This window comes from Anopheles funestus, chromosome 2RL, assembly GCF_943734845.2.
Source record: "Anopheles funestus chromosome 2RL, idAnoFuneDA-416_04, whole genome shotgun sequence".
Lineage (NCBI taxonomy): Eukaryota > Metazoa > Arthropoda > Insecta > Diptera > Culicidae > Anopheles > Anopheles funestus.
Genome location: NC_064598.1, coordinates 58,897,030 through 58,924,011, shown reverse-complemented (window position 1 = coordinate 58,924,011; position 26,982 = coordinate 58,897,030). Strand labels below are relative to the sequence as shown.

At 39.3% G+C, this 26,982-nt stretch overlaps 3 protein-coding genes and 1 non-coding gene across 8 annotated transcripts; 2 read left to right on the top strand and 2 right to left on the bottom strand.

The window, feature by feature from the left end:
• Nucleotides 1–8,426: 8,426 nt before the first annotated feature.
• Nucleotides 8,427–10,539, bottom strand: LOC125766668 (tigger transposable element-derived protein 1-like). Its single transcript, XM_049432895.1, has one exon. The coding sequence runs from the start codon at nt 10,132–10,134 to the stop codon at nt 8,488–8,490; it is 1,647 nt and encodes a 548-aa protein (XP_049288852.1). The 5' UTR covers nt 10,135–10,539; the 3' UTR covers nt 8,427–8,487.
• Nucleotides 10,540–15,302: 4,763 nt separating this feature from the next.
• Nucleotides 15,303–26,198, bottom strand: LOC125764258 (adenylate kinase isoenzyme 6 homolog). 2 transcript variants are annotated; one of them, XM_049428284.1, is made up of 5 exons: nt 25,771–26,198; nt 25,630–25,700; nt 17,893–17,965; nt 17,362–17,823; nt 15,303–16,190 (listed from the first exon to the last, which is right to left on the bottom strand). In XM_049428284.1, the coding sequence occupies exons 4-5, from the start codon at nt 17,816–17,818 to the stop codon at nt 15,493–15,495; spliced, it is 1,155 nt and encodes a 384-aa protein (XP_049284241.1). In that variant the 5' UTR covers nt 17,819–17,823; nt 17,893–17,965; nt 25,630–25,700; nt 25,771–26,198; the 3' UTR covers nt 15,303–15,492. The 2 variants fall into 2 exon arrangements, with proteins under 2 accessions (XP_049284241.1, XP_049284242.1); XM_049428285.1 differs by lacking the exons at nt 15,303–16,190; nt 17,362–17,823; nt 17,893–17,965 and having other exon boundaries at nt 25,190–25,700; nt 25,771–26,087.
• On the top strand, nt 16,341–16,459 carry LOC125766675 (5S ribosomal RNA). The gene has a single exon (XR_007418684.1). It is a non-coding gene; the product is annotated as a 5S ribosomal RNA (ribosomal RNA).
• Nucleotides 20,974–24,078, top strand: LOC125764254 (E3 SUMO-protein ligase ZBED1-like). Of its 4 annotated transcripts, none has more exons than XM_049428268.1 (2): nt 20,974–21,691; nt 21,770–24,078. In XM_049428268.1, exon 2 carries the CDS (start codon nt 21,948–21,950, stop codon nt 23,799–23,801), a length of 1,854 nt encoding a protein of 617 aa, XP_049284225.1. In that variant the 5' UTR covers nt 20,974–21,691; nt 21,770–21,947; the 3' UTR covers nt 23,802–24,078. The 4 variants fall into 4 exon arrangements, with proteins under 4 accessions (XP_049284225.1, XP_049284227.1, XP_049284226.1 ...); XM_049428270.1 differs by having other exon boundaries at nt 20,974–21,716; XM_049428269.1 differs by having other exon boundaries at nt 20,974–21,725.
• Nucleotides 26,199–26,982: the final 784 nt, after the last annotated feature.

Below are 26,982 nucleotides of genomic sequence, written 5' to 3'. Positions count from 1 at the left end.
CCGGCTTTCCATTACTCGACGGCAACGCAACATACAGACAGCATATGGGACCGGGTGTCGAACGTCCGCAAGACTTTCACTCTCTCGCGCTTCCCTTGGCCACTCTGCCTTGCATGTCCGCGCTTACCGCAACGAGTAAACATTTGTTCAAGCTACCGCCTGGCGTAAAGCCGGTGGTGAAATGACATAAAACGACAGGCATTTCTCTGTCCCGACGACCTCCTGTCATTTATGTTACCAGTAGACCAGAGTGATTCGCCAAGGGACGTTTTGGTTCGTTCCCTTTTTTGCCTTCTCCTCGCGCTCTTCATTGTACGACACACACACAAACGCACACTTACTCACTCACGCAAACAATTTCCCAATGCCTCTGCACAACAAGGGGATTAGTAATTAGCCTGAAGTGGCGCATTCAACTCCCTTATTTCACATTATTATTACGTCTATCTTTCGTGACATTTTCTGTCAGTTTATTGTTGTTGACACACAAAAGGGATCGTGTCTACCTGAATTTGTGGGTTCGCTCAGCCGTGAAATGGCGACGAAAGAGCCGTCGTCAGTGACAGGGCTGCACGGAGGGATATAACACGATAAGATGTGAGACAACAGCAACAACAAAAAAACAGGCCCCCTGAAAACGGAAGAGACATGGACAGACCCCGACCTAAACATAAACTGGTCGTGAAGAAGAAGAGGAAGAAAAAATAACGGAGATAAACCGTGTGGCATGATGCCAGACAAGAATATTCAGCTTTGGCTCAACAAGTAGCCAGCCTTTCTTATTTCTTGTCCGTTGTTCATTTGGCAGAGGATGCTGTGTATTTTTTTTTTTTCACTTATTCAAATCTCCTATTACACTCAAAAGTGTCTGGCTTCCGTTGGTAAGATTATCCAACAGAATTTTGTATTCTTTTTTTTAGTGATTGTTCCACATACAATTCCTTCTTAAACCCACCACCACCGGGGGTTTTTGAATGCTTTACTAACAGCACACAAAGCACCGAAACGAACGAAACGATTATTGCTTCATACCGGCAATGGCACTTAAAGGCGGGCCCGGAATGTAGGGTCTTTCAAATGCTATTTAAGAACACAAATCACATGGCATAGCAAAGCGCAAGTGATGCAAGAAATCAAATTGAAAAGAAATTATATATGTACGTAATTTTTGCATTATTTCTTGTTCTCATGTACAAATTAATTCCCATACACGCGGTGAAACAGTTGTTTTTTTGTGGTAAAATTACACGCTAATAGTATAATTGATTGTTTATAAATGGTTTTATACTAATTTTAAAGTCACCTCAAAACTATTTATTTTTTGTTTAGCCTTTTCGGTGCAAGTGCATTTTTTTTTGCAAAACGACAACCTTCATTTGTTTCCTTGTGTCCACCATCTACTGCATTTGGCATAACAATACGCTTTTCGGTGAAAAAGTTAAAACATGATGAAATAACAAAAAAAAATCAAAACCACTCTGGCCAGGAGGGGGGGGGGGGGCATCCGGTGGTGTACACACTATGGGGCCAATTTTATGTACGACCTCTTGGCACTCGCAACCATTCCGCAACCATCTAAGGCTGGGGGGGCAGCAGCGATCATATTCCAGCTTCGGTGAAAAAAAAGAAACAGCGCACGGTAATAATTTATACGCGATATTGAACCATAAATCATTTAATTCTTCACGCTCAAACTCGACCGAATATAATGACGGGCGGAAAAACATGCACAAATAAATCTTGATTATTGTGAAGCCCCCGCGAGAGATTGGCCAAATGTGCCGGGAGTGTGTGCGAGAGCGTTTTGCCTGCAAGCGTGTTGGTGTGCATGCTCTCCTGGGAAGTCGTAAAAGCTGTCGTAAAAGTGGCCAACAAGCGCACCAGAAGCAGCAGCAGCAGCAGCACCAGTCAGTGCAAAGGGATGAAATGCCAGAGCATAAACGTAATCGAGTTTTTTAAATGTTCTGAATGTCGGACCGGATGGTTAGCAATATCGCGGAATGCACATTTCGTTGCGTCTGGCAGCAGGTACGGCGGGTGTGCGGCACCGGCTTGGGTTGGTTAAGCGACACAGGGCGGCTGAAAATCTCGAGAGCAGAGACGATAAATCAAAGTGAAGGACAAAATTAAAACCACGGTGTCAGGCTCTCGAGGCAAATTTCGCCACAACGGCATCGTTTCGTGTACGTTGTAATGGTATAGGCTGGTTGATGCATCGCGTTGCGCGCATAACGGCGGTGGTAACCATAGCAACACGGACAACGAAATCGAAACGACTCGGAACAGTAAGGTAGCAACGCTTGAAAGGAGAAGACAAATCGCACCGAAAGTTAATTGCTGACAACCTACACCGCGAACTTGTATCTCATCATACCGCCCAACGTTTGGATCGCTTGCAGCCGCTTTTCGTCACGGCACATTTTATCGTTCCCTCCTGTTCCCACACCCTTCCCTGCACATACCCGAAAAGCCGGTTTTCGCTTGAATTCGTCTGAAAAACGATCTCATCATTTCCAACGTTGCCTGCCTGCTGTTTGCTTCGATCGCTCTTCTCTCTTTGTTGGGTTTCTCGCAGCGCACGAGATGCTGTTCACTCTACCACCCTCCTTCGTTTCAACGCGTGATCTGCCGTCAGACAGCACAACACAACAACGCAGGGCGGAGAAACGAGCGCTAGGGGAAACACTCCAATTGGTGTGATTAATAGGAAACGCTAGCGACAGGTGGCGACATTAAACTGACAACGAATTATATACACAACGATTCTGTGACAGGGGCAAACAAACAAATAAATCTTGATATCATCCATTAAAATAATTCACGGGATAGCTTCATTAATAACTGCGTCGTGGCCATGTCGGAGTTTTGTTTTTTGGCCATGCACACACCCGATCCTACCGTACGCATACATATGGAACCGCACTCGCGTTCGCAGTGACCATACGCACCGGAGGAGAGTCAAAGCCGCATGGATGCTTATCATCGCGAGTTATGAAGGAAATGTTAAATTTATGACCGTCGCGATAATGATTATTTTGAATTTCACTCAATCCGACCAACCAGTGCACCGGCGGCCACCTCCGGTTGATTACAGCCACAGACACCGTGTAAGACGAATGAGGTCGTGGATGGTTGTTTGGTGAATAGTGGTCCATTTCCCTTCACTGTGCTGAACCTATTCTCGTTCAGCGTTTTTTAAATGGATTTAAAAAAATGACAGTTAAGCATGAAACCTGATATGGTATTTCACGTCGATACCATTACAAAGATAGTATGGAATAATATAATGCTTCTATTACATGAATTTTATTAAACTCGGACTGTCCTCTCGAGTATAAATCTATCTTTTAAAAGAAATTAAATCCGAAGAAGTAGGAATCCAACACATTCCGAGCTTGTAGTACTAATATGTACTTGTATGCTAATTAAAAAGCTAAACAAACCTTTAAAGAACTGAACAAATATTTATTTTTTATTTATTTAAAAATCATTGGTATGTTTTGTGAACCCAAACTCAATCAAATGTTGATTGAATTCGTCTTTTGCGAGACGATAATTCACTCCAAACTGGTGGCATAACAAACCTTGCAGGGCTATTTTTTAAAAATGTTATAAAGGGCGCTAGCCCGGTGGTGTATGTGTTTAGATTTTGTATGTGAAGAAGATTATTAAGTAAAAATATAGGTACATTTCCCTTAAAATGTTGGAAATGGCTAAACATATTTATGAAGAAATAAATTTTAAATTAGCTTCGAAACTAAATTCCATTCGTTTTGGGTTCGATTTTCCTGGCTGAAATTGGCTCTCGTTTGTGACTTATCCAAAGTAACATAAATAAATACAGGTCAGACAAAACTAGCAATGGACAATGCTAACGAAATTCGTTAATGATAAGATACGTTTCGGAATTAATATGTGAAACGATAGTTATTATGATATTGATCTTTACTTTAACATTTGGTAAATTTGAATCAGAACCCAGTAGTTTGAGAACAGTTAATTTATAAGAATATTAGACAAAGATATTTTTAAAACTGGGAATAGATTACAATTTAAAGAAACTAATTTTTGAACAAATGGATTGTTGGATGAATGGATGTTCTGACTTACGGTTTAGGATTTGGTAAGTCTGGTACTCTAAGAGTTTGTCGTAATAATTGCTTCAACCACCCTGAGGTGCCTCGGTGATGTATGCGGAAGCACCATCAGTCTTCTACACAACAGGACTCTAGTGCAAAACCTTATCCGGATAAGGTTCTATCTATCCTGGGAGACAAAGATTTTGAGATATTCCTAGTAAGAATATATCTAATAATCCAGAAATCACAGAAAGGCCTGAATAGTGAAATACATTTGTTATTCCATGCTACTAAATCTTTAGTTGCACGATTTATGCAACTAAATATTTAAGCTCAGTAAACAAAACACTATTAAAAACCCCCGTTGAATTGCAATTCCGCTAGGTGAATGAGGAGTATTCTAAAATGGTATTTCGAGCGATAAATATTATATTACACTTCTTATGGCATCCCATTTTTATTCACTTATCGCCATCATCGCAGCACTTTTTCCAACCAACTCCATTGTCACTAATAGGGCAATAGCCATTAAATCCGGGATAGACTGAGCAATTGCTACTATTCCTCCCCACATCGTTGGAACCTGCAGCAGCAGCAGCAGTTAATAAACAGGTTCACATGCGCCTTACCCTCAACCGTGGATCATAAATTATAAATTGTGAAACAAATCAACACGCCGGATCTGCACGAGCAAACAACACACAGTATCGTTGTTAAGGTTCATTGCTGGTCGCCTGCACATTGTGTGTAGGTGAAGGAGAGAGAAAAAAGAAGCTTCCCAGTGTGGAATCAAGACGGACAGCCTGTGCACTGTAATCAAGTTTAATAAATTATTTAAAGTGTATTTATATGTAAATGATGCATTAATATTTAATGATGCGTGGTGCTCGACAACCGCCATTATTCATGCATTTGCGGGTATTCCAATATTCCAATGCGGCACACATACGAATGGTGATTCATTTGCTAATGAGTATACAAAAGTTTTGTGAAAAAGGTGGCATACTAATATTCATTTATCCCCTTTTCTATGAACTTAATGATTAACACAAAGTGCAAGACGGACTTCATCTTAACTCCACTGTGTTTGGTAGTGTAGTGCCTATCCGCTCGTACGTTTGTTACGAGTTTACATCGGAATCACGTAGAATCTCTGACGACAGTCCCGATAAAAAAAAAACGCAGTCCCAATCATATATCAAGGCGATCACATATATCGTACCAGTGGCAACAGCTGTGTTAAATCCAACAAACCTCCTCAGCATTTGCAGCATCATAGGCGAAAGAGAGTCATCATAAGCACCACCTTTCTTCTGTTTTATTCTTTCTTTTTTTAACCAAAACGACTTTTAAATCTCCCATGTAAGTGTGTATGGTGGGCTGCTGGTGATGTTTTAAGAGCTGTCCTCGGATGGTACGGGTAGATTTACGACAGTAGACACGAAAATCCTCCACTCCTCCAAAGGAACGGAACGGACGAAAACGTGCATCTTTTAACTCTCAACTTTACGATCCCATTTTCAACACTGTGGTGCTTCAAATGACCTCCCGGACGAATGAGTCGCTTTCGACGAAGATGCATAAAAAGACCAACATTAACAGCATTAACTGGTGCTGGTGATGGGTTAGATAATTATGTATTTGAAGTGAAACTGTTGATGATCACATTCACACTAGTTGTAGATATTTCAGTGCGACATAATTCTTTCGGAATGCATCAAAAGTTGATCAGAAGGGCATTAATTTACCACGAAACTGTGTGCATTTTATCACCTTACTTACTGAGGTATTTTGAGTTGCTTTGTTTAATGATATCAGTATACATATAAATGTTCTCTTTATTTTCTTTTTTGGTTTATATACTTTTATATGCTGCACACTTTTGGTCAAGGTTTTTTTCTTTTTTCTTTTCTACTTCATACATTTTCGTTTTAACGTTTTACGCTTTTGTTTTCGGTGACAGAGATTGATGTTTTCGATTAAGTAAAGATGATTCCAAGCTATCGGATTTAGTCTCATGTGAAGTAACGAAACAGTTAATGCCTCGGCATAAGATGCCACCGTTACAGACGTGTTTATGAGCCTCTTTCCTATCGTCTTAACGCTCATTACGTGACTTCTCAATTTCTGCTTCCCGCAATCTTGCAACCCGCTCGTTAATCAAGCACGCACACACACACATGTGGCCCCACAGCTCGGTAATGGATTAACGCTCATTCTATGGTTTTGTTTGATGAATATTTATTACTACACCATTGTGTGGTGCCGGCACTCGTTTCTACCGTGCATGGTTGAATGCCACACTTCCAAAAACGTTCAGTCGTATAATTTGTAACCCATGAGCCAAGCTGTCAAGCAACCGAACACAAACAACACATGCCAGCCGAGCTGCATCCAATAGTCTGCTGCAAAACTCGATCAACGATCGTGTCGGTGGTACCGCTCGCTATCATTAACTTTATAACTTACGTCGCCCATGTTGACCGTCATCGATCAAATAAGCATTAACAGCGGATGCCAATGCGACCGACCTACGCGTCGAGCTGTCAACGATCGGGCTGAAATATAGTTATTTGAGTTAAAAATAATTATTTATGAGCGCTGTGCACTCAACCATTTGTGGACAAGAAAATCGTTTCTCGCGCACCATCTTTCCAACTCCCGTTCGTGCTGCATATGACGGAACTACGGCGAATGGGAACACGAGATTGTCTTGCCTAAAGGACGCGTTCATCGCGTGTGGTGATGCGCCTGCCACGATGTCTATCATTCTACCTGCAGCTAGAAGCTTCAAGTGACGTCAAGCTGTCAGCTATTTTACCCGCGGTTCATGCGGTTTTCACGCCGATGCAGTTAATCTACTACTGCTCGTTATTTTAGCGCTTGAATGACACGCGGTCGTACACGATGGGTATATTTCTCTGCTTGTGTGACATCTTAGCATCATCGTCCATTCAAGATGCACAAGTATAGCCAACCACAAAACAACAGTAAGCAACGAAACGGTGTGATTTTTTATACGCCCGAATACATCCAGTATACTATAACGTTACGTTTTATCTTACTTATTGTAACTTTTGGGAACATATGCACCTTATCAAACGTTTGTAACGTTGACTAGGGGTAGATCATATGTTTGTGTTTCTAGCAAACCTTACATTTTTATATTTATACTAGCTTACCCCGCAAAGCTAGCTGTGCCCTTAAACATGCGTGTTGTAATTAAATTTTTCTAGCAAACATTTTGAATGTTCAATCTTCGTAAAATTCTTAATTTATTACCATTCTTGATCGAAATGATATTTCCGATTAAAGCTTTTTTCCTTCTTCTTTTGTGGCACTTCTTATTCTTTTCTGGCACTTCAGGACGCTTTTTTGGCTTTCCTTGACGATTGAGATTTAATAAAAGGGTCTTTCCTTGTAAGGCGCCGATTCCACATGTACTACAGAGCCGCAAATCATTGCACAACATTTTTTTAATTATTCATACATTTAAGGGCCGATTACATTATGTACTTTTGCTTGGTTTTTACCATGGTAGAATGTGTCAAAATCGATTTGACAGATTCTACCAAGGCATGGTAAAATACATTCGGTTTGTCCTGTGTAGATTCTGTCACCGTGTGGTAGCATAGAAAAAACCAACTTTGTTCCAAGATTGCGATTACACATGAGCCATGGTGTTTTCTGTCAAATAGTGCAGTTTGAAGTTATTTTGACACATTCTACCATGGTAAAAACCAAGCAAAAGTACATAATGTAATCGGCCCTTTATCTTGCTTTTTACTAATTTATCACTCACTTTATGTTTTAATGAATAAAATTGCACAAATAAAACGTCATTTGTACCTACTTTCATCGATTTATTCGTTAGAACTTTTTCATTTCAGTAGTGTTTAACATTATTAGTGATATATACTCATAACATTGGCCAGAGGTCACCTAGCGAAACGAAAAATACTTACAAACCTATTCTCATACCTGCCGAATCTACAGCAAAAATTTCATACAAATCGGTGCAGCCATTTAAGAGGAGTTTGCAAGCTAACACCGCGACATGAGAATTATATACGTATAGATTTTTATATACAGTAGATCCCCGCAGTACGCTAATGTTTGGGACCGAACGCTATAGCGTATATCGAGTTTTCGCGTATTGCGGATTCCCTCTGACATATCGTTTATACTTAAAATTGAAGAGTCGAAATATAAACATGCACATGGGGTTCGAATAAACTATGTAAACAAGTCAAGCTAGGTGTTCGTTTCACACGTATAGCGTCTAATCGTAACCATAAATCAAAATATGTTCATATAATAAAAATTGTAAACTAAAAACACATTCAATTAAGAATTCATAATCCGGTATATTTGATTCACAAATGTTTCATTATATATGATGAAAACATTACAATTTTTGTACAAAACTGTCCATTGATAACTGTCTTTTGATGACTTTCTTGTCATTATAAATATTTTTGTAAACCGCTATTTCCTTTCTAACTCGATCGCTTACATTCGCGGACCTTTCTTCGTCTTCATCCATCGCTTGAAATTCAGATAATGCTTTCTCTATGTTTTCGAAAGCAGCCTCCAATCTTTTTGAGCTGAATCTTTTTTGAATAGGTTCTAGATCTTCTTCGTCGTACTCCTCGTTGTATTCATCCAATACTTCTAAAGTATCTGCTTCAATTAGCTCATTGTTCGTTAGAGGTTCTTCTTGTAAAAAGATAAATTGGCGTATATCTTCAGCATCTATTTCCAATGGTAACACATTAGCTGCAGACACACATTCTTCTATTAGAAGTTGAATTTGTTCATCTTCATCAGTTGATGTCGTATCATGTGTAAAAAAAGCAGGGCATATTTTTTTCCAACACTCATTAATGGTACTCGATTTAACCTCATGCCATGCAGCAGATATGTTACGTATGGCAGAAAGAATGTCGTAATTTTTCCAGGCATCAGTTATGTTGAATGTTGGATTTTGCTCTATTGTATGAAGAATGCGAGTGAATGTTCTGCGAAGATAGTACGATTTTAATGTTGCAATTACTCCCTGGTCCATAGGCTGTAACAATGATGTAGTTCTAGGTGGCAGGAAAACGACTTCAACATTAGGGTGCAGTTCGTTGAGCTCTATTGGATGGCCTGGAGCATTATCAACTAACAAAAGGATCTTAAATGGAATGCCTTTATCTCTACAATACTTTTCTACCTCTGGTACAAAGTTTTGAAGAAACCATTCATTGAAAATGGAACGAGTCACCCATGCTTTTTTGTTGGATTTCCAAACCACTGGCAAGGACTGAACTTGAACATGCTTAAATGCTCTTGGTTTTTGTGAATGGTATACTGCCAAGGGTTTTAATTTTAAATCACCCGTCATGTTACTTCCAACCATGATGGTAATTCTTTCCTTATTTAATTTTATTCCAGGTATTGGTATCATATTGCCGAAAACATAACTTTTTGTGGGCATCTTTTTCCAAAAAAGTGCAGTTTCATCAACATTTATAATCTGTTCCGGAAGAAACCCCTTTTCTACTATTATCTTTTCCAACAAGCCAGGAAAGTTTTCTGCTGCTTCTTCATCTGCACTTCCAGCCTCACCATGCATCTTCATGTTCTTTAGGTTAGTACGATTTTTAAATCTGTTGAACCATCCCGAACTGGCTTTGAAAGAGTTTACAGTACATTCCGTAATTCCAGTGGAGCTTTCTATATCTTGATACAAAGATTTTGCCTTAGTTTGGATAATTTGTAAACTGAGAGGAATTCGCTTATTTAACAAATCTTCTATCCAAATCACTAACAAGCGTTCCATTTCTTCTATTATCTCATTACGTTTCCGAGTGGCCATTGAATCTCCTTTCGCAAAATTCAGTAAATTATCTTTGCGTTGGATGATGGTCCGCACTGTTGATTGTGGTCGTTTTATTTGCCGGGCTATTGCTGCATAACTTTTTCCTTTTTCAAACAACTTGATCATTTCCAACTTTTCTGACATTGTTATAGCACACTTCTTCCGACTATTTTTATAATTTGATTCCATATTTATCGCTTCGAGATTAAAGCGCAGCCCAAAGAAACAAGAACCAACGTGTAGTGATTGTGAAAACAAGTGAAAATTTTCTGGAAATTTAGGCCGTTGCAGCCATGTGGACAAAATCGTACTGCTTTCTCGTTCTGCCTAACTAACAACAAAACTTGCCAAAGCAGGAGAACATGATGATTTTGTCCGCTTGGCCTTTAACGACTGTTTAAAACTGCGTGTTAAAAACTTCATTCTATCGAAGCAGAGAAAAATTGTACTGCAAAATATCAACGAAAATGACAAAGCAAACTATCAAGAGTTTAAACCACAACGATAAACGCAATGAACTGTCATTTTTCAAAAAATCGCGTACTGCGAAATCGCGTATATCGAGTATAGCGTACTGCGGGGATCAACTGTATCTTAATAATACTTATTGTTATGTTTGACAGTTGCATGCACAGTGCTGTCATGCGGAGCACAGCGGTGCAACCCGGTGGTAGTAGAGTTTCGAGAGCGATTAGAAGAACACGTTAGAAGAACGCGCGTACCATTTTCCCATTTTTGTAAATCTCAGAAATAAATGAAATCAGTTTAGAATTACAGAATACAACACTTATCCTATAAGAATTGTAGATATTGGAGTATGCTAGAGCAAACAAAATGTAACTAAATCGTAAATTCTAAAACTTCTCATTATTGCAGACTATTGGAGACCATTGCAGTCCTTAGAAGGGAGCGAAAAGACTAACCTAACAGACCAAGTGTGCCAACTCACTTGATCCTCACTTGCACTTTATGTTGCAAAACTGTTCAGTTTTCTTTCAATTGGAAATATCCTTATGCGGTGACAAGTGATGCATTATGCGCAACATTATTGCACCGAACATGGACTGTTTTATCGGTGTGACCGGGCACGCACCAAACCATATAGATTGACGCTTATTCTCGGTGCGTAGTGTTGCGTTCAGTTCAGGCAACTATAGCAACTGTCACGCACTGAGCATGCGATACCGAAGCGCTAAACGATACCGTCAAAATGCATTTATCTTTTTCTTACCAATGTCTACCAAAGTGTTATTGATCGTATAGCGCTTATCTTTCGCTCGTATTACCTATCCCAAAACGTTTCCTTTCGTGATGATGACCATATTGCATCGGGCATGACATGGTTCGCTAGTTTTTGTTACTGTTGAAAAGAGAATAAGTAAGTGCGGATAATAATACAGCCCTGTTGGATCAACAAAAGGCCTTGTGGCGATAAAAAAAACAACTCACCCGCCTCTGGAAAAAGACAAGAAAAATGGTCAGCTAGCCATGATGAAATCCATTTATTCGCAGCGTATGTTCGTGTTTGTTGATGAATCGTGATGAAAAGTCATAATTTATTTAACATCAATCATTCACGCTTTGTTCCGTTCTTGTCGATCTTTTGCAGCCTTTCTAAATTGCTTCCAGGATTGCACTGCGTGCGCTTACTCATTTGCTTGCATTTTTGAGTTATATTTTTCCTGTTTTAATTTTCATTTTTAATGAGTGTTTATCAAGCCAAACATACTTGTCATGTTATTTATGCTTGCAAATTGTTAAAAAAAAACATTGTATAAACAATGTTTTATGTCTTGTCGTCTTTAATATATCCAAATAGCCAAGGGACGGTCCGTTGAGTAGCCAAACGGCGCCGGTTCCACACGGCAGGACCGAGTATCAAAACCGATCCGGACCATCCTAACGTAGCAAGAACTACCCGTCTCGCTGTATAAATATATCAAATAAGGCAAAAATGGCCGTCATTAGAGGTCGTTACGCCAAGAAGAAGAAGCAAGGAATGACTACCCGTCTCGTGGTAAAAATACAATGTAAATCAAGTAAAGCAGAAATGGTCGGCATGACCTTAGAAATCGCTAAGATAAGAAGAAAAAAGAGAGAGATAGAGAGAAAGAGAGAGAGAGAGAGAGAAAAGAGGAGAGAGAGAAAGAGAGATAGAGAGAAAAAGAGAGAGAGAGAGAGAGAGAGAGTGAAATTTTTGATTTGGTCGTATGACCAAAAACGTCGTCCGGCTTTATCTGTCAAATCCCATACAAAATTTTGAAAAAAGTCGTACACGCCTGAGCACTGCCACCAGCCTAACGCAACAGATGATATACTGACGGGTGAGCAAAAGGTTATCGACAGATGGAATTGCTAGTTCGAACGATACCTTCATGGAGCGAATATAAAAAATACTAGGCCAGGCGCATCGAAGACCTACATCGCGACAGCCTTCATGACAATGACGATTTGCCACAACCATCCGTGAAGTTCCTAAGAACCTAGAATTGCTGAAATGTAAAAAGTAAATCTGAAGCGATGAATAGCAAAACTGCCGAAGATGTGTCCGGTGAGATTTGCAGCAATTATCAGCTGATTGTACATTACAATCCTACATGCCAAGATCCCAATTCTCGACACGCCTAATTCTTTACTGCAAAGCAAGCGCCCTCTTGGTACAGATTTAGTCGTACACTATCAAATAGAGTTTTAGGAGGAAAATCCACCACGGACTATTCTTTCACTCTGCAGTACATCCTCCAGAAATGCACTGAGCATCTATCAAACAAACCTTACATAAACATACTTACAAATTACACCGATCAAAAGGCGGTCATCCGCGAAGCCGAGAAATTGGAGAGAGCGGGTGAAAATTGTGCCCCGGATATCAAAACCCGCGCTTCGCATGACACCTTCCAGAGCGATGTTAAACAGCAAACAGGAGAGTCCGTCCCCTTGCCTCAGACCTCGTTGAGCTTCGAACGATTCCGACCGCATGTTCGATACTCTCACCTTGCACTGCACCCCATTCATAGTGGGCTTCAACCATAATCGCGGCAAACCTCTCTGACTTGTTGCATTTCAGCTGTTTGATGGCACTGATGACTTTGTCCAAGGATGGCGGGGGCACTTCGTCATCCTGCTGGCTGTCGTAATACTGCTCTCCTCTCCTTCCTGCACCTGGCTCAGTCTTTCATGTATCTGCTCCATTCAGATATTAGCACCACCTGTCGATCACATCTCGCTCGACAGGATATCTCCCTCCTCATTGCGGCACATAGCGTTCATGGGAGTAGAATTGCCCAGTGCCGCATTCAACATCCTGTAGAACTTACGAGTTTCCCCCGACTGGGATAGCTGCTGCATCAGTTGCTCATTCGACTCTTTGAAGCAGCGCTTCTTGTCCTGGAAGAGTCGGGTCTGGTGCCTTCTCAGTCGTCTGTAGTCTTCCACGTTCTGCCTGGTTTCGCGCTAGAGCATGCGGGTACGCGCTGCGTTCTTCTCGGATAGTGCTCGCCTGCCCTCATCATCGAACCATTCCTTCCTCTGGTTTCGTGTTACGCGGCCAATAGTACGATCGGCCGTGCTGCTGGTGGCTTGCTCCATCATACGCCAATGGTCATTGAGGGACATCGCCTCGATGGTGGTGTCCTCCGGCAGCGCTTCCCCAAGCGTCTCTCGCAAAGTCCCTTGCCACATTAACTTGCTTCAACCGATCTATGTTAAGCCTTGGGGTGGGGGAGAGGGAGAGGGGGCTGATAGATCAGCATATTGGCTATGCACAGTTTCTGACGTAACTTAACCATAACCAGGAAATGGTCTGAGTCGACGTTTGCACCCCTGCACGTGCGTACGTCGATAATATGGTTAATATGGATAATATGGAGTGAGTAAAAACGTAAAGGAGTAAGTAAAAGAGTCATAAAAACTCCTTATGCTGAGTTGATACCATAAACTCCTTTGCACGAGTAAACTCACTCACTCACTCCTATTCAGCGTGCACATCTCTAATGCGAAGTGATGTCTGTGACATCTTTTTCACTAATTCTCTCCTAATCCTTGGTGTTAGGTTTATAGTCAAATTATTTAATTTTGTTGGGTAGGATATGTGCATAGCTAGGGCGGCCCCCAGGTAGTGTATGTGATAAACGGCGCACTTCCACACGGCAGGACCCCCCGTAGCAAGGATTGACTATTTGGCAACACGGTAAAAATGAGTCTAGTATGCCAGAAATGGCCGGCGAGACCTGATAGGTCGTTAAAAGCCAACGAGAGAGGGAGACAGATGCACAGTGGACAAATTGATAAGAACGCGAAACAACGTAGGAGATCCCCGAAACGACTGCACCCAAAAAATAGGATAAAACGTAATACCACCGCGACTAACATCGAACATCTGCGGCGAAGGACGAAGCATCATCATTCGACTAAAAAGCGAGGCCTTCAGCGCGAGACAACCTCCAAAAGCGAGATACCTCCTTCCCGGAGGTATAACCAATATAGGATCATCAGTGGACAGTCGCAACATAGATACGATCGAATTATCGAATAAGCAGCGATATCCAGAGGAACATTTCTACGAGAAATCGTGTATACTAGAAACTATACAAAATACTGCGATCCAAAAGACTCTACTATTAAAGTATGAAATGTTCTTTTACTGCATATTTCGATAACATATTACGCCGAGCGAACTCTTGATCTCATTTTTTTAACATAAAGAGAATTGGACAACCCATTGAGTATTACGCTTTATACGGAAGCGCTGTCGGGTCAATCGATGAGAACACTGTGCCGTATATGTGACAATTAAGACAACAGGTTTTAGATGAAGCGTTCTCCAGATTAGTGATTCGACGACTCAGATAGAGTGACACAGCACAGCTCGCTAGTTATCGTTCTCGTTGCCTACTGCTAGAGCTAGAAACGCTGGAAAAGTAGTAAAATTGCATAGATAATCTTTATAGCAGTGGTCCCCAACGTATAGTAAGCGGACCACTTGTCCGCGATATACTTATGTCGAACAAAAAGGGGTCCGCGGTACTAAAAAGGTTGGGGAGCACTGCTTTATAGCAAACAAACGCGACAATATGGATACTTTAACATTACAAGAATAAATTAACTTCTGTGTTTCTCGTCAGGTTTCTAGCCCTGTGTTTTATATTCCTTCAAACGGCCACAACACTCGTTATGCCAGCAATAGTTGCACTAACGCAATGATAAATCGTTTCAATAAAGTAACGGACAAAATAAATTTCAACGAACCAATCGTGTGAATCCTAGTTAATAATAATGTTAATCCTTTTAAACTATTTTCCTGCCCAACAATGGCAAAAATAACGGCGAGCCAACACAATGAAGAACCATTTGAAATAGAGTTAATATATGTTTATTCTACATGTACGTTCTAATTTATCAAATTAGGAAACGATGAAAATATCCTCCGTTCACTTGTAGAACCGGTGAAAGTCATCTCATCAGCATTTATCTTAAAGTGTACTGGTATGCACGGGCGTTGCGATTACAGATTTCCCTACAAGTAGGAAAACTTGTGGAAAACTTTTGCTATTCCGATTTTCTACGCTTTCGTGATTCGAACAATCGTTGACTTTTTGTGAAGCATCGACTTTTTCCATGATGTAATTTCTTCGAAAAAAATTCTTTGACGAATTCATCAGTTAACTGAATAAAATTGTTGCTACCAGCGGTTTTGAACAAGCATATCACGAAAACGAATTCACACAATCGTATTTTAGGTTCCGGAAATTCTAACCCTGTCCAGCTGCATTTGGAAAAAAACTCCCTATCAAACATCAAGTCTAACATAATAGTTAGTCTACGATCAATATCGTTTTCCAGCTTCAGCAAGTGTAAAAAATAGGATATCATTTCCGCCATGTATATGCTATTACTTCCTAACTTTTCGTTCAAATCTTTTAAGGATGTTAAAGTCGCTATCCTAGGGAACTTTAAAGATCGCTGCATAGTGTCCGATCCACCACAAACTACATTAAAGATAAGTCGAACTTCTGCTGCTACGTTGGTTACTAATTTAGTTAAAGCATAGAGGTTGCCTTCAACATCATTTAATGTGGTTGCCGTGCCGCCAGTCGATGTGGATGATTGCAATGATGATTGACATCCTTCGGTTTCGCTTACATTCGTCATTTCAGATGAGGGAAGATTTTCCTCTACTAACACTGATGATGGTCTCGGTGATGGACAGTAGGAATGGTCTGGTGGAGTAGGTGGTCGTGTTGACGCTAGTGCATAAGAAATAAGATAAATAAAAATCATTTTAAACAATATATAATTCATAATTTTTAGTTTTGTTGAACCTTGAATTGTCAGAGCATTCAATACAAACATTCGTTAAAATTGCTAAAGTATAGGTCACCATTAGTATCACCATGGTCAACGACCATACCATGTTGAACACACCGGTTCTCGTCCGATCACCGAAGTTAAGCAACATCGAGCATGGCTAGTACTTAGGTGGGTGACCACTTGGGAAAACCATGTGTCGTTGGCACTTAAAAAATAGGGCGGCCCGGTGGTGCATGTGATAAACGGCGCCAGTCCACACGGCCGGACCGGGTTCAAATCGCATCCGGACCGTCCCCCCGTAGCAAGGACTGACTATCCGGCTACGTGGTAAAATAAGTCTAGTAAGCCAGAAATGGCCGGCGTGACCTGTTAGGTCGTTAAGCCAAGAAGAAGAAGTATCACCAGCAGTATAAGTCATTGAACTGCTATACCCAGCTGCAAGTGGCTCAATTCTCGCCAACTGTAAATTAATGTGTGCTCTTAAAATTGTATACATTCTTTGCTTCTGATTGACTGTGAACGTGAATGTGATAATTAGTGTGCGACCATACGATTTTACTGTGACGATAAATTTAACGTTATACAAAAATACTATAATAGCTTGATGACAAATGTCCTGGTCTAAAATCCCCATGGTATTGGAGATGGTAGCGGCGCCGATCTCTAGAAACGGATATCAATCCCATCAAAACCGAACCCCCGAATCGTATTTAGGACTGGCTATTCTGCAACAGATAAATAAAGTCCAAGAAAGCGAGTAATGGCAGGTCAAGATTTCTTGAGATTGTAGTTACAGGGAAACGCCCATGATAAGCTGTGGAGGGCCTACTTTAGGAAATCGCGCAAGCGAATATGAAAGTAGGGGTGGTTGATATGGAAACACCCCATATGTTAGCAAATCTCCCAATTGATAGGAAATCGCGTGCAATTGATATGAAATGTCAGATTGGCGGGGCGGTTTGAATGCTGGGTATATATTTGAGGATTCGAGAGTTGAAAAATGTAAACAAATATTTTTAAAATAATTTAAAATTAAATTACGTAGTTTGTGCATTCGAAAATCGAATCAAAATTATTGTTTAATAATATTACTGTAATATCACTCACTCTCGATGGTCGTCGGTGTGTTACGCCGCTCCGGTATTACCTTCACCATCTTCAAGGGGTCGTTGAAGCCTTTTATTTCCCTCGCTATGGTGGTAGTGGAAACTCGCACACCGTGTTCCTGCAACAATTTTTGTGCGAGTGATTTTAGCGTCACCGTACAATCGTCGTTGATCCAGCATTGAATATCGCTTATGGCTTGCTGCGACAATACTTTCTGCCTGTTGCCACCACGTTTCTTGGCTTCGACCTGAAATGCTGTTTGGTATCTTTTGACAATACCGTAAACTGTCGCTAGTTTTATATTCAGCATTTCGCTAATGGCGGCATGAGTTGCTCCATTTTCATACGCCGTTACCACGCGCTCTCTGTCTTCGTTGCTCGTAGTCTTTCGACGTCGAGGTGGTTGCACTGCCCCGATTGCACTTTGAGCTAGTTCAGAGCTTTCGCTAGAGCTCATGTTTGCTGAAATGAAAAATTGTCGATTTGTGTTAGAGTTAGTTTGCTTCAGCCCTTTGCTCGATTGTAACTTACTTTACTCTTACACGATACGTTCTAGAAGCAAAAAATCACCGACAAAGAAATTACTCCTTCCGTACCCAAGCGCCTGCAAGACATGAAAAGGCACGTGAGTTTGAAACTTTTACACTATTTTAATTGAACTATTGAATTATTTAAAACTAAAACGAGAGGGATGATTGTATACACCAAAAACTAACGTACGTTATGCTATTATTTTGTAAATATCCACAAAGCACACAAAATTCGCCAAAGATTTATCCGTAAAACTGTAGACGCTTCGCTTGCTAGACCAATATGAAATATTTTCTGTACCTAAACGAATTTTACCCTTCACGACAGAACGCAGTTTTTGAACGTGGGTGTATATACGCGCTGGTTTAAATCTCCAATTTGAAGTTTCGCATGTTTTTTAAATACAGTTTACAATTATAGTTCACAATTTCAGTTTGAGTGTGATAATATTACAGTAATATTATTAAACAATAATTTTGATTCGATTTTCGAATGCACAAACTACGTAATTTAATCAAAAATTATTTTAAAAATATTTGTTTACATTTTTCAACTCTCGAACCGACAAATATAAACCCAGCATTCAAACCTCCTAGTCAATCTGACATTTCATATCAAGTGCACGCGATTTCCTATCAATATTGAGAGATTCGCTAACATATGGGGTGTTTCCATATCAACCATCCCTAAAGAATAAAGAGAAATAGTAATAGATATACATGAAACTGATGCAATAGAAGTAATGCGAATAAAAATAATTCCTTTGAACAACTTAAATAAACACAGTGCTCTATTCAGATATTCTACATCCGCTTTTTAACTTACATAACTTTTACCGAAAAAAAAAGTTTTATAAATTCATCACTTAACTGAACAAAATTATTATCAAACTATCTGTATTTAATAAGAAATTCTCTAACGAAAACCAATTCCAACATAATACATTAGTCTACGATTAATATCAATTTCTAATTTGAACGTTTGCTCAGTACCAACAAGTTGGTTATTGCTATTGCTTCCCAGCTTTTTATCACACTCTTTTAAACCTTCTACATTGTCTATTCGTGTTAACTTCAATCTTTGTTGAATAGTGTCCGACCCACGATAAAGTTAATTAAAAATAAGCAGTAGCAGCAGAAGGCTTCGTTATTTATTAATTTAGTTAAAGCATAGAGGTTCACTTCATCATCATTTAGTATGGTTGCTATTTAGTCGATGCAGATGATTGCAATGTTTCATTTTAGACGCGTGAACATGTGTGCTTACTACTACTGATGACAGTAGAGAACTCCTTTGGACTCAAAATCTCAATAAGACATTCAAACAATTCAACTACTGATGACAGTCCAGGTGTTCGACAATAGTAATTGTCTACTGAGCTGCTACATAGTGGTATAATGATAGCAGTTATAATTTCTCAGACGACAGGATGGGTAACAAATTTCAACCGAACTGAAAATGGTGGTCTTCTGTTTTCTATTTCTATGTACACCTTGTCAAACACTTACAGAGTTAAGAACAGTTACATTGGGTCACTAAATGTCATAGGCGTACACTAGCACTTAACTGACATGTGAACGTCTCAGCAAAGCTCACTGGTTAGGTTAGCGACGAAATATATTAAACGAAAGCCCCTAGAAACGTGTTCGAGCTGATCCTTGCAGGAAAATCTACGGTCAAGCAGAAGGTGGTGCACTGCGAACGTTTCATTCTTGAACCTAGCGAATTGGGCTTTCTTACACCTACAATTCAGCTGTACCTAGGTATCGGAATCGATTACCCTGTGTCTGCTTACAGGTCGAACCGTCATATGCAGCGTATAACCTCTTATTAGTATCTATCCCACCTAACGAGCCAATCACAAAGATGCAATGCAATGATCACCTATTCACCGGGATGCGGAAAGTCTCAAGAAATTTGCTTTTTTACCTCGATTGTTAAGCAGAGCAGTACCAGTTTATCAGACCGTGATTAATTGAAAAATAGTTGGTAGCAGCAAATCAAAGACTCCGACGTTCCATTAACGTTCATCAAACTAACGAAGATGCTGTAGGTCCAATAATCTAAAATATTTTGATAACTAATCTCCAAAAATGAAAACATTGTTATACCGTTTTTGTTCATATTAGCTTCTATTCGAATGATCAGCTTTGTTGAACTTGTTGACACCATCAAATTCGTGCTTGTCCTAATTAGGTGTGACATCTTTTAAGTTTCGACACTACTACCTGAGGAGCTCTTGATTTGTCATTTTGATAACAATGATAGAAAGCACAGACTAATTGTGCAATTTCTGTTAAGATTTTTTCATAACATCGTGTGCCAAAGAGTACATTTTTGTATGTTCATAATTTTTAAACGGTCAATTTGTATTGATTGCCTGCTCTGTACATTTTTCGTACACCCTTTTAGCTTGGTTTTATCTTTAGAATAGGAAATACTACGTCTGGATCAATAGCTTAATTTTCGAAATATACATAATAAATAGTTTTAAGTGTTTTTTTAAGTGTATAAATAGTTTTTTGTAAGTCTCTATACAAAAAAGTTCCGTGATATATTTTAATCGTTCCAACAATCAGAATTTTTTACTACAAGCTGTTAGGTAAGTGTTACATCAGGAAGATGTCCACGGGAAAGAATTGTCCTACGGATATTGAAATAGTGTTCATTTTTGATTGATTTGAATTTCTTTGTGTTTTTTATTGCATTGAGTAAATTAACACTAAGGCCAAATACATCAGTAACGGCAGAAAATTTAAAATTCCTATTAGCCATGAATCTGTCAACCCTTTGAAGGCAGATATAAACGACATTGAAATATTAGCAGTTACATGCCGTTCTGTTCATTTCCTCGTGAGCGTCGAACGGATTTTCGTCGTTCGAAGTCTGTACTGCCGCCGATTAGCTAGCTAGTAGAGCTCTACTATACCAAAATGGGAAATTTTGTTGACAGTTAAAAATAAGCTGCGAACCCTGTACACTTTGTTTTGCTGTTGTTTGCCTGCAAGTTCGACAATTTTTGCATACAAGTTGACTGGTTAACATTTTTTATGGCTATGGCACCCAAAGCAATGCAAAAAATATTTGAGACGGTAAGATGAATGGAATGAATGGAAAATGCCCAGAAAACTTTGAATCATCCTTACCAACACTTTACCTTGCAATCGAAAAGAAAGTGGAGAAAATTGACTCAAAATACCATGCAATTCTTCACACACATCAAGACCATAATTTACTTAAAAAGTATATCATTTTACGAGGTTATCATATACAAAATGTTAGCTTCAACAGTTTTACTACCTTTACCACATGATCATTTACAAAAAAAACTGAAATATGCATAGTTTTGACTTCTCGATCAATTTTACATTGCCTGAGGTGCAATGGGTATGAAAAAAATAACAGCCATCCAACTTGTAAGCAATAACGGGAGCGAGAAAGATCGATGATTTGTGCTGAGCATGTGCTATAGTTGGGTGGGAGTGAACGAGTGAACGCGATTCATAAAAAAAGAACGACCAGTTCTTTTGTGTACTTTTTGACGGATATCACACTCCTACAACTGAACTTCACGGTTCAGTGTTCGATGCCACACACATCCACTCATACAAGAGACAAACATGTACGAATCGACATTCTATGGTAGTGAATATCACACCCATACACCTAAATGTATCGAACGCATTCGAACGGCACGAACGGCGTACGTACGAATCACGACTCTGTAGTGGAGGAAATTGCACCTAAGCAACCGTGTGTGTCGAACGCGTTCGAACGGGGAAGTTTTGTTTTGTGACAGGTATTGAATTATTGAATCTATTTCGGTAATATTGGTGTGTCTGTGGTTCCCTTGTACCTGATTTATGTTACTTTTTAGTCTGTTTTTGGCAAATACGTACCGAAAAGCAAGACGAGAAAGATTGCACGATTGACTGACACTTTTGTTACAATAGCGAAGGATCTGGGTGCCGCTCTTCGAGTCGGCTTTTAACTTTGGTGCTGAATTCGAATCAAATATAAGGTAAGGAATACGCATTGAAAACACTGCAATTGGAATGTATTTAACAAGCGTGTTATGTTTTCAGATGGCACAGCACAGCAATTACGCCAGTCCAATCTGGAACCACTTTACCAAGATGGAAAAAGGAGCGAAATGTAAATATTGTCTAGCAATATTGAGTTATTCCAAAAGTACGACTTCAAATTTGAAGCGTCATTTATTATCCAAGCATCGGAAAGTGCCTTATAAAAAGCAGATACATAAACATTATCCAACTACAAGCGAAACCCCTACCCAGGAACCCCATACATCTGGTGCGCACTTTAATAGTGATAGTGAGTCGCACATTCCTCCTCCGACAAGTTCAAAATTGAGCTGCTTACAGAGCAAAATGAGCCCTGAAACAAAACGGCAGCTCGATAGGATGCTGTTAGAATTCATTACTAAGGAATGTCTTCCATTCTCAATTGTCGAGAATGAAGCATTCCAAAAGTTCTTACATACGCTTAATTCCGATTACAAACTACCTAGCAAGAAGAGCATTACAAACGCATTGTTACCAAGTGTTTACAACGAAGAGATAGAGAAAGTAAAAGTAAATGTATCATCAGCAAATACCATTGCACTAACAACGGATGGTTGGTCAAACATTAATAATGATAGTTTTTTGGCTCTGACAGCCCACTACATAGACAAAAGCCTTAATTTACAATCAAAACTTTTAGAGTGTTCTGAATTCCCAGGATCACAACATACAGGATTTCAAATTGCTTCATGGATCAACAACGTGGTCAAGAAATTTGAAATAGAAAAAAAAGTAATTTCGATTGTGACTGACGATGCTCCGAACTTGAAGGTAGCTTCCACAGATTTAAATATTCCACACATTCCCTGTTTTGCACGTAACTTAAATTTGATAGCCCAAAATGCTATAAGAAATTCTATACAGACTACAGTAGATGAAGTAAAACATGTAGTGATGTATTTTAAACAAAATATAAAGGCATCGCATATGTTAGTAGGTACCCAGATCAAACATAAACACGAAACAATGAAATTAAAACAAGATGTTCCAAATAGATGGAACTCGACATTTGACATGATGGACCGATTTTATAAAAACAAAATTCCTATACTTTCGTGCATAGACCGTTTAAAGGTGAAAACAAAGATGCAAAACAGTGATTGGCTGATTATCGAACAATCATTGACCGCCCTCAAATACTTTGCATCAGCGACTAAGTTAATTTCGGCAGAGAAACAGACCACACTTTCACATGTTGGTTTATTATGCGACGTATTGTTGCGCAAAACTTCAGCACTTTTGAGTGACACCAACTTAGTTCCAGAAGTAAAAAGTCTCATATCTTTACTAGTCGAAGGTATGGAACAAAGACTGCAAGTGTATAGAGATAATCAACAAATTTGGAAGTCAATGTTTTTGGATCCACGTGTAAAGAAAGCCGGTTTTCAGAATGAGCCCGAGAAATATAAATACACTTGCGATTTAATATTGTCAGAAATGCTTCTCTTGCAAGAGAAAAAACATACAACGGATACCGAAGAATCCTTTAGATCTAGCAATGATGCAACTTTGTTGTATGGCGACATTGTGAGCCAAGAATCAGAAAATATGAATACACTTAACGAACTGGTGGAGGATGAGATCAGCGTGTATATAAAGGTAAACACAATTGGAGTAGAACGCGATCCACTGTTATGGTGGCAAGAAAATTGTACAAAATTTCCAACACTCTATACTTTGGCAATGAAAAACCTTTGTGTACCAGGTACTTCGGTGCCTTGCGAGAGAGTTTTTTCAAAAGCAGGCCAAATATTGCTGGAAAAACGAAAAAGACTTTTACCAAAAAAACTGCACGAAACACTTTTTTTACAATTTAATTGTTAATTCAACTTCTTAACATTGTTTTGTTTTTTTTATGCAAACGTACACAAAGTAGAGCTAATATTTCTATTGTTTTAGTGAAGCTAGAAGGTCAATGAAATTACAATTATAGTAAGATTTCAATAAATTTCAAAATTATGCAAAATTATATAAATTAATAAATTTCAATTTATTGATACTTTGTAAAACAGCTTCTTTAAAACAATATCCTACCCCTTGTTTTTTAAACACTATACATCTCTAAGCCATACCTAAATGGGCCATGGATCAAGTATGAGAAGCAGACATGAAAACGATCGAGAATCAGATATGAAGCACGAACATTTAGGCAAACTATCTGCTGCTGTTTACAATTGGACCGCTTGATCGAGACTATTAAGCACAAGCAGCCGGAATTAAACGACCCAAAAAGATGAAGATATATCCTTCACGATTCCTACAAAATAGTTTGGCCAGGTTGGGAAATTTAATCGTACAGTCAATATATTTTAAATTTAGTTAAATATTTCGTTTAACTTTTCACCACTAAAAATATTTGTGGATACAGCCAACACTGGGTTTTTATAAAACTTTTGTATTACCAGTATCCATATTGACAATTGGCTGCGAGATATAGACATCATCAGGACTCTTTAAAAAGCTATATGGATGTTATTAGAAAATTTTAAGCGACGCAGTGCATAAATTCTAAAACGAAAAGAAGTATGAACACATTGAGGTTCAACTTCAAACGTTCGTGATTAAACAATTCAATTCTATTTATAAAAATGTCATATTAGACTAGATATTTGATTTTGTAAAGCCGATATTGTTACGAATAATCGAAAGCCTTATAAGGACATCGTAAATGGAAAACCCTGTATCTTTTCGCGCATTCGTTTATAAGCGCATTTTTCAAATTCAGAACATAAACCAATGTACTAAGTACATGAATCACGCACACATGCATGCATTTAAATCATGCGCGACAATTGCTCACCTTTCTGAACAATATTTCTCGCTGTTACGAATGAAACCATGAAATACAACGCGATTTACCAAGTCCATCAATCTACAGGACCAGATTTTGCCTGTTGAAAATATTGATATTTACTAGGGATGACACATGTACAATATTTGCCATTTATTCCCCATTTATGCTGAGCAATAACTGGAGCAGGAATGCCTGGTGTTGGTGATCGTGCTGAGCAAAATCTATTTTAAGTCCACGGTACGGCAATGGAAACCCTGCCAGAAATTCTCTACCCATCCAGGGAGAAGGACTTCTTATTCTTCTTTTTGAGATTGCTTATGGCATACTGTCTTGGCTCGCCAAAACTGACCGCACGCGTTTAGAACGCTCATCCTTAGCTAGTAGTTGTTTCGGGAGCATAAATGTTCGACCCGTTAAATACCAAATGATCGAAATTTACGATTTATTGAGTAACGCCTTCCACTGTTCTAGCCAGTCGCGCACGCGCTCCACATTGGCGTCTAGGTCCTGCTTTGTATCGCTCTGTAGCTCGAACACAATATCTTTCCGATAGGCGTCCTTGGCTTCGTCCAAAGGAATTTGGAAGATTTCGCATTCCATGTTCGATTTAATCTTGCGATCGTTGTACTCACGCGCCTGCAACCGATCGTACAGCAGTGCGGTAGAACAACGTACGACAAATACGGCCGCAAACCAGCGCTCGGGAAAAAAGTCAGAGCTGTGGTATTCTACCACACATCCGCCCTGTTTCATCAGCGGTTCTAGATAGTCCAGCAATCGGTCCTCATCCAATACCGGACATTCGAATTCTTCATCGTACTCCTCAACAAATTTGTTTACACTCACGATTTCGCTTACGTTTTGCCACTGGAAGCCGAGCGATTTCGTCAGCTGCTGACATAGTTCCGATTTTCCCGTGCCAGGAGTACCTGCCAAATAGAACCAGATGAAAAATTGTGTCCGTTGCTGTGCATTTGGGGATAGAAAAGCATGGCATACCCGTTACTAGAATATTAGGCAATACCATCATCCAAAGATGTTTTCGTATTGATAATTCGCTCGCTTATATTACGCGCTGTACCAAGCAGCAACAGTACATATCACGAGTGCCAAACAATTGCTCCGTTCCGTTTCAGTTGTTTTGTGTGCTAAAAACCAAAAAGGTTGCGGTTAAACGTAATTCAGCACGATGCACTTTTCCTTTGAATTGCAAGAACGTTAAATTTGTGTTCTGAAAATGTGGAAAACAACCCAACGAACTGGCCCAGCATTTGACATTTCTCCGCGTGTGCGAGCTGTCAACTGTTGTACCAAAGAAGTTACAGGGGTTTTCAGGTAATTATGTAAACTTGATCCTCAGACAATGCAGGTTTTATGAAAAAAAAAAACAGTGCACGCGTGAGCATTATATTTCTAAATTATTCTGCTGCCATCGAAATGCTATATAAAACAAAAGTCGTTTTCGAGATGACTTATGCTATGTGTGTCATTTTTGAATGAGCTGAAATGGGTGATTCGCACCGTTCAAAAAATGTTGTTCCGTTTCGTTATGTATGGCTTGCCCTTGCGTTGAGAATTTGTCACCAAAAATTGTGAATTGGGAACTGTCTTTCCAGCTGTCAATGTAAACAAAAAAATCAAACGTAAACACGATGATTCATATAAAAAAAACCATTTCTTCTAGCACGTTGTTCCCTCGCGCCCGTGGCACAAAATAGTTTCTAATCACGTTTCGGCAGAAGTTTTAATTACTTTTAATCAAAATATTCACTTATCGATTATCATCGTTGTGTACAGAGTTGTACATTGATGAAGAAAGCTGATTCAAAATTATTCACATGTGTGCTGCCAACTCAATCGTACATCAGTATAGAAAGTGTTGCCGTTAAAACATGATACTAGATTATATACTATACTAACATATAATACTAAAGTTCTAGTACCTTGACAAAGTACATGTATCGTCTATTTGTTTTGTAAACTTTTAAGTTTCAATGCGGTTTCAGAAAACAAGGCGTGAATTTGAATCATGCTTTGAATAAATATCTGTTCTTACTGACTATCCATGTCTTGATGTAGCCATGATAAGTCCTAGATAACGCGTTAAAATGGGAGTTTAATCCAACTTGCTTGCTAAACCATACGTTATCGGCTATAGAATTGGTCCAAATTGCAGGCTTTAAACTTAGAAACAAAATTGTTTTATACATT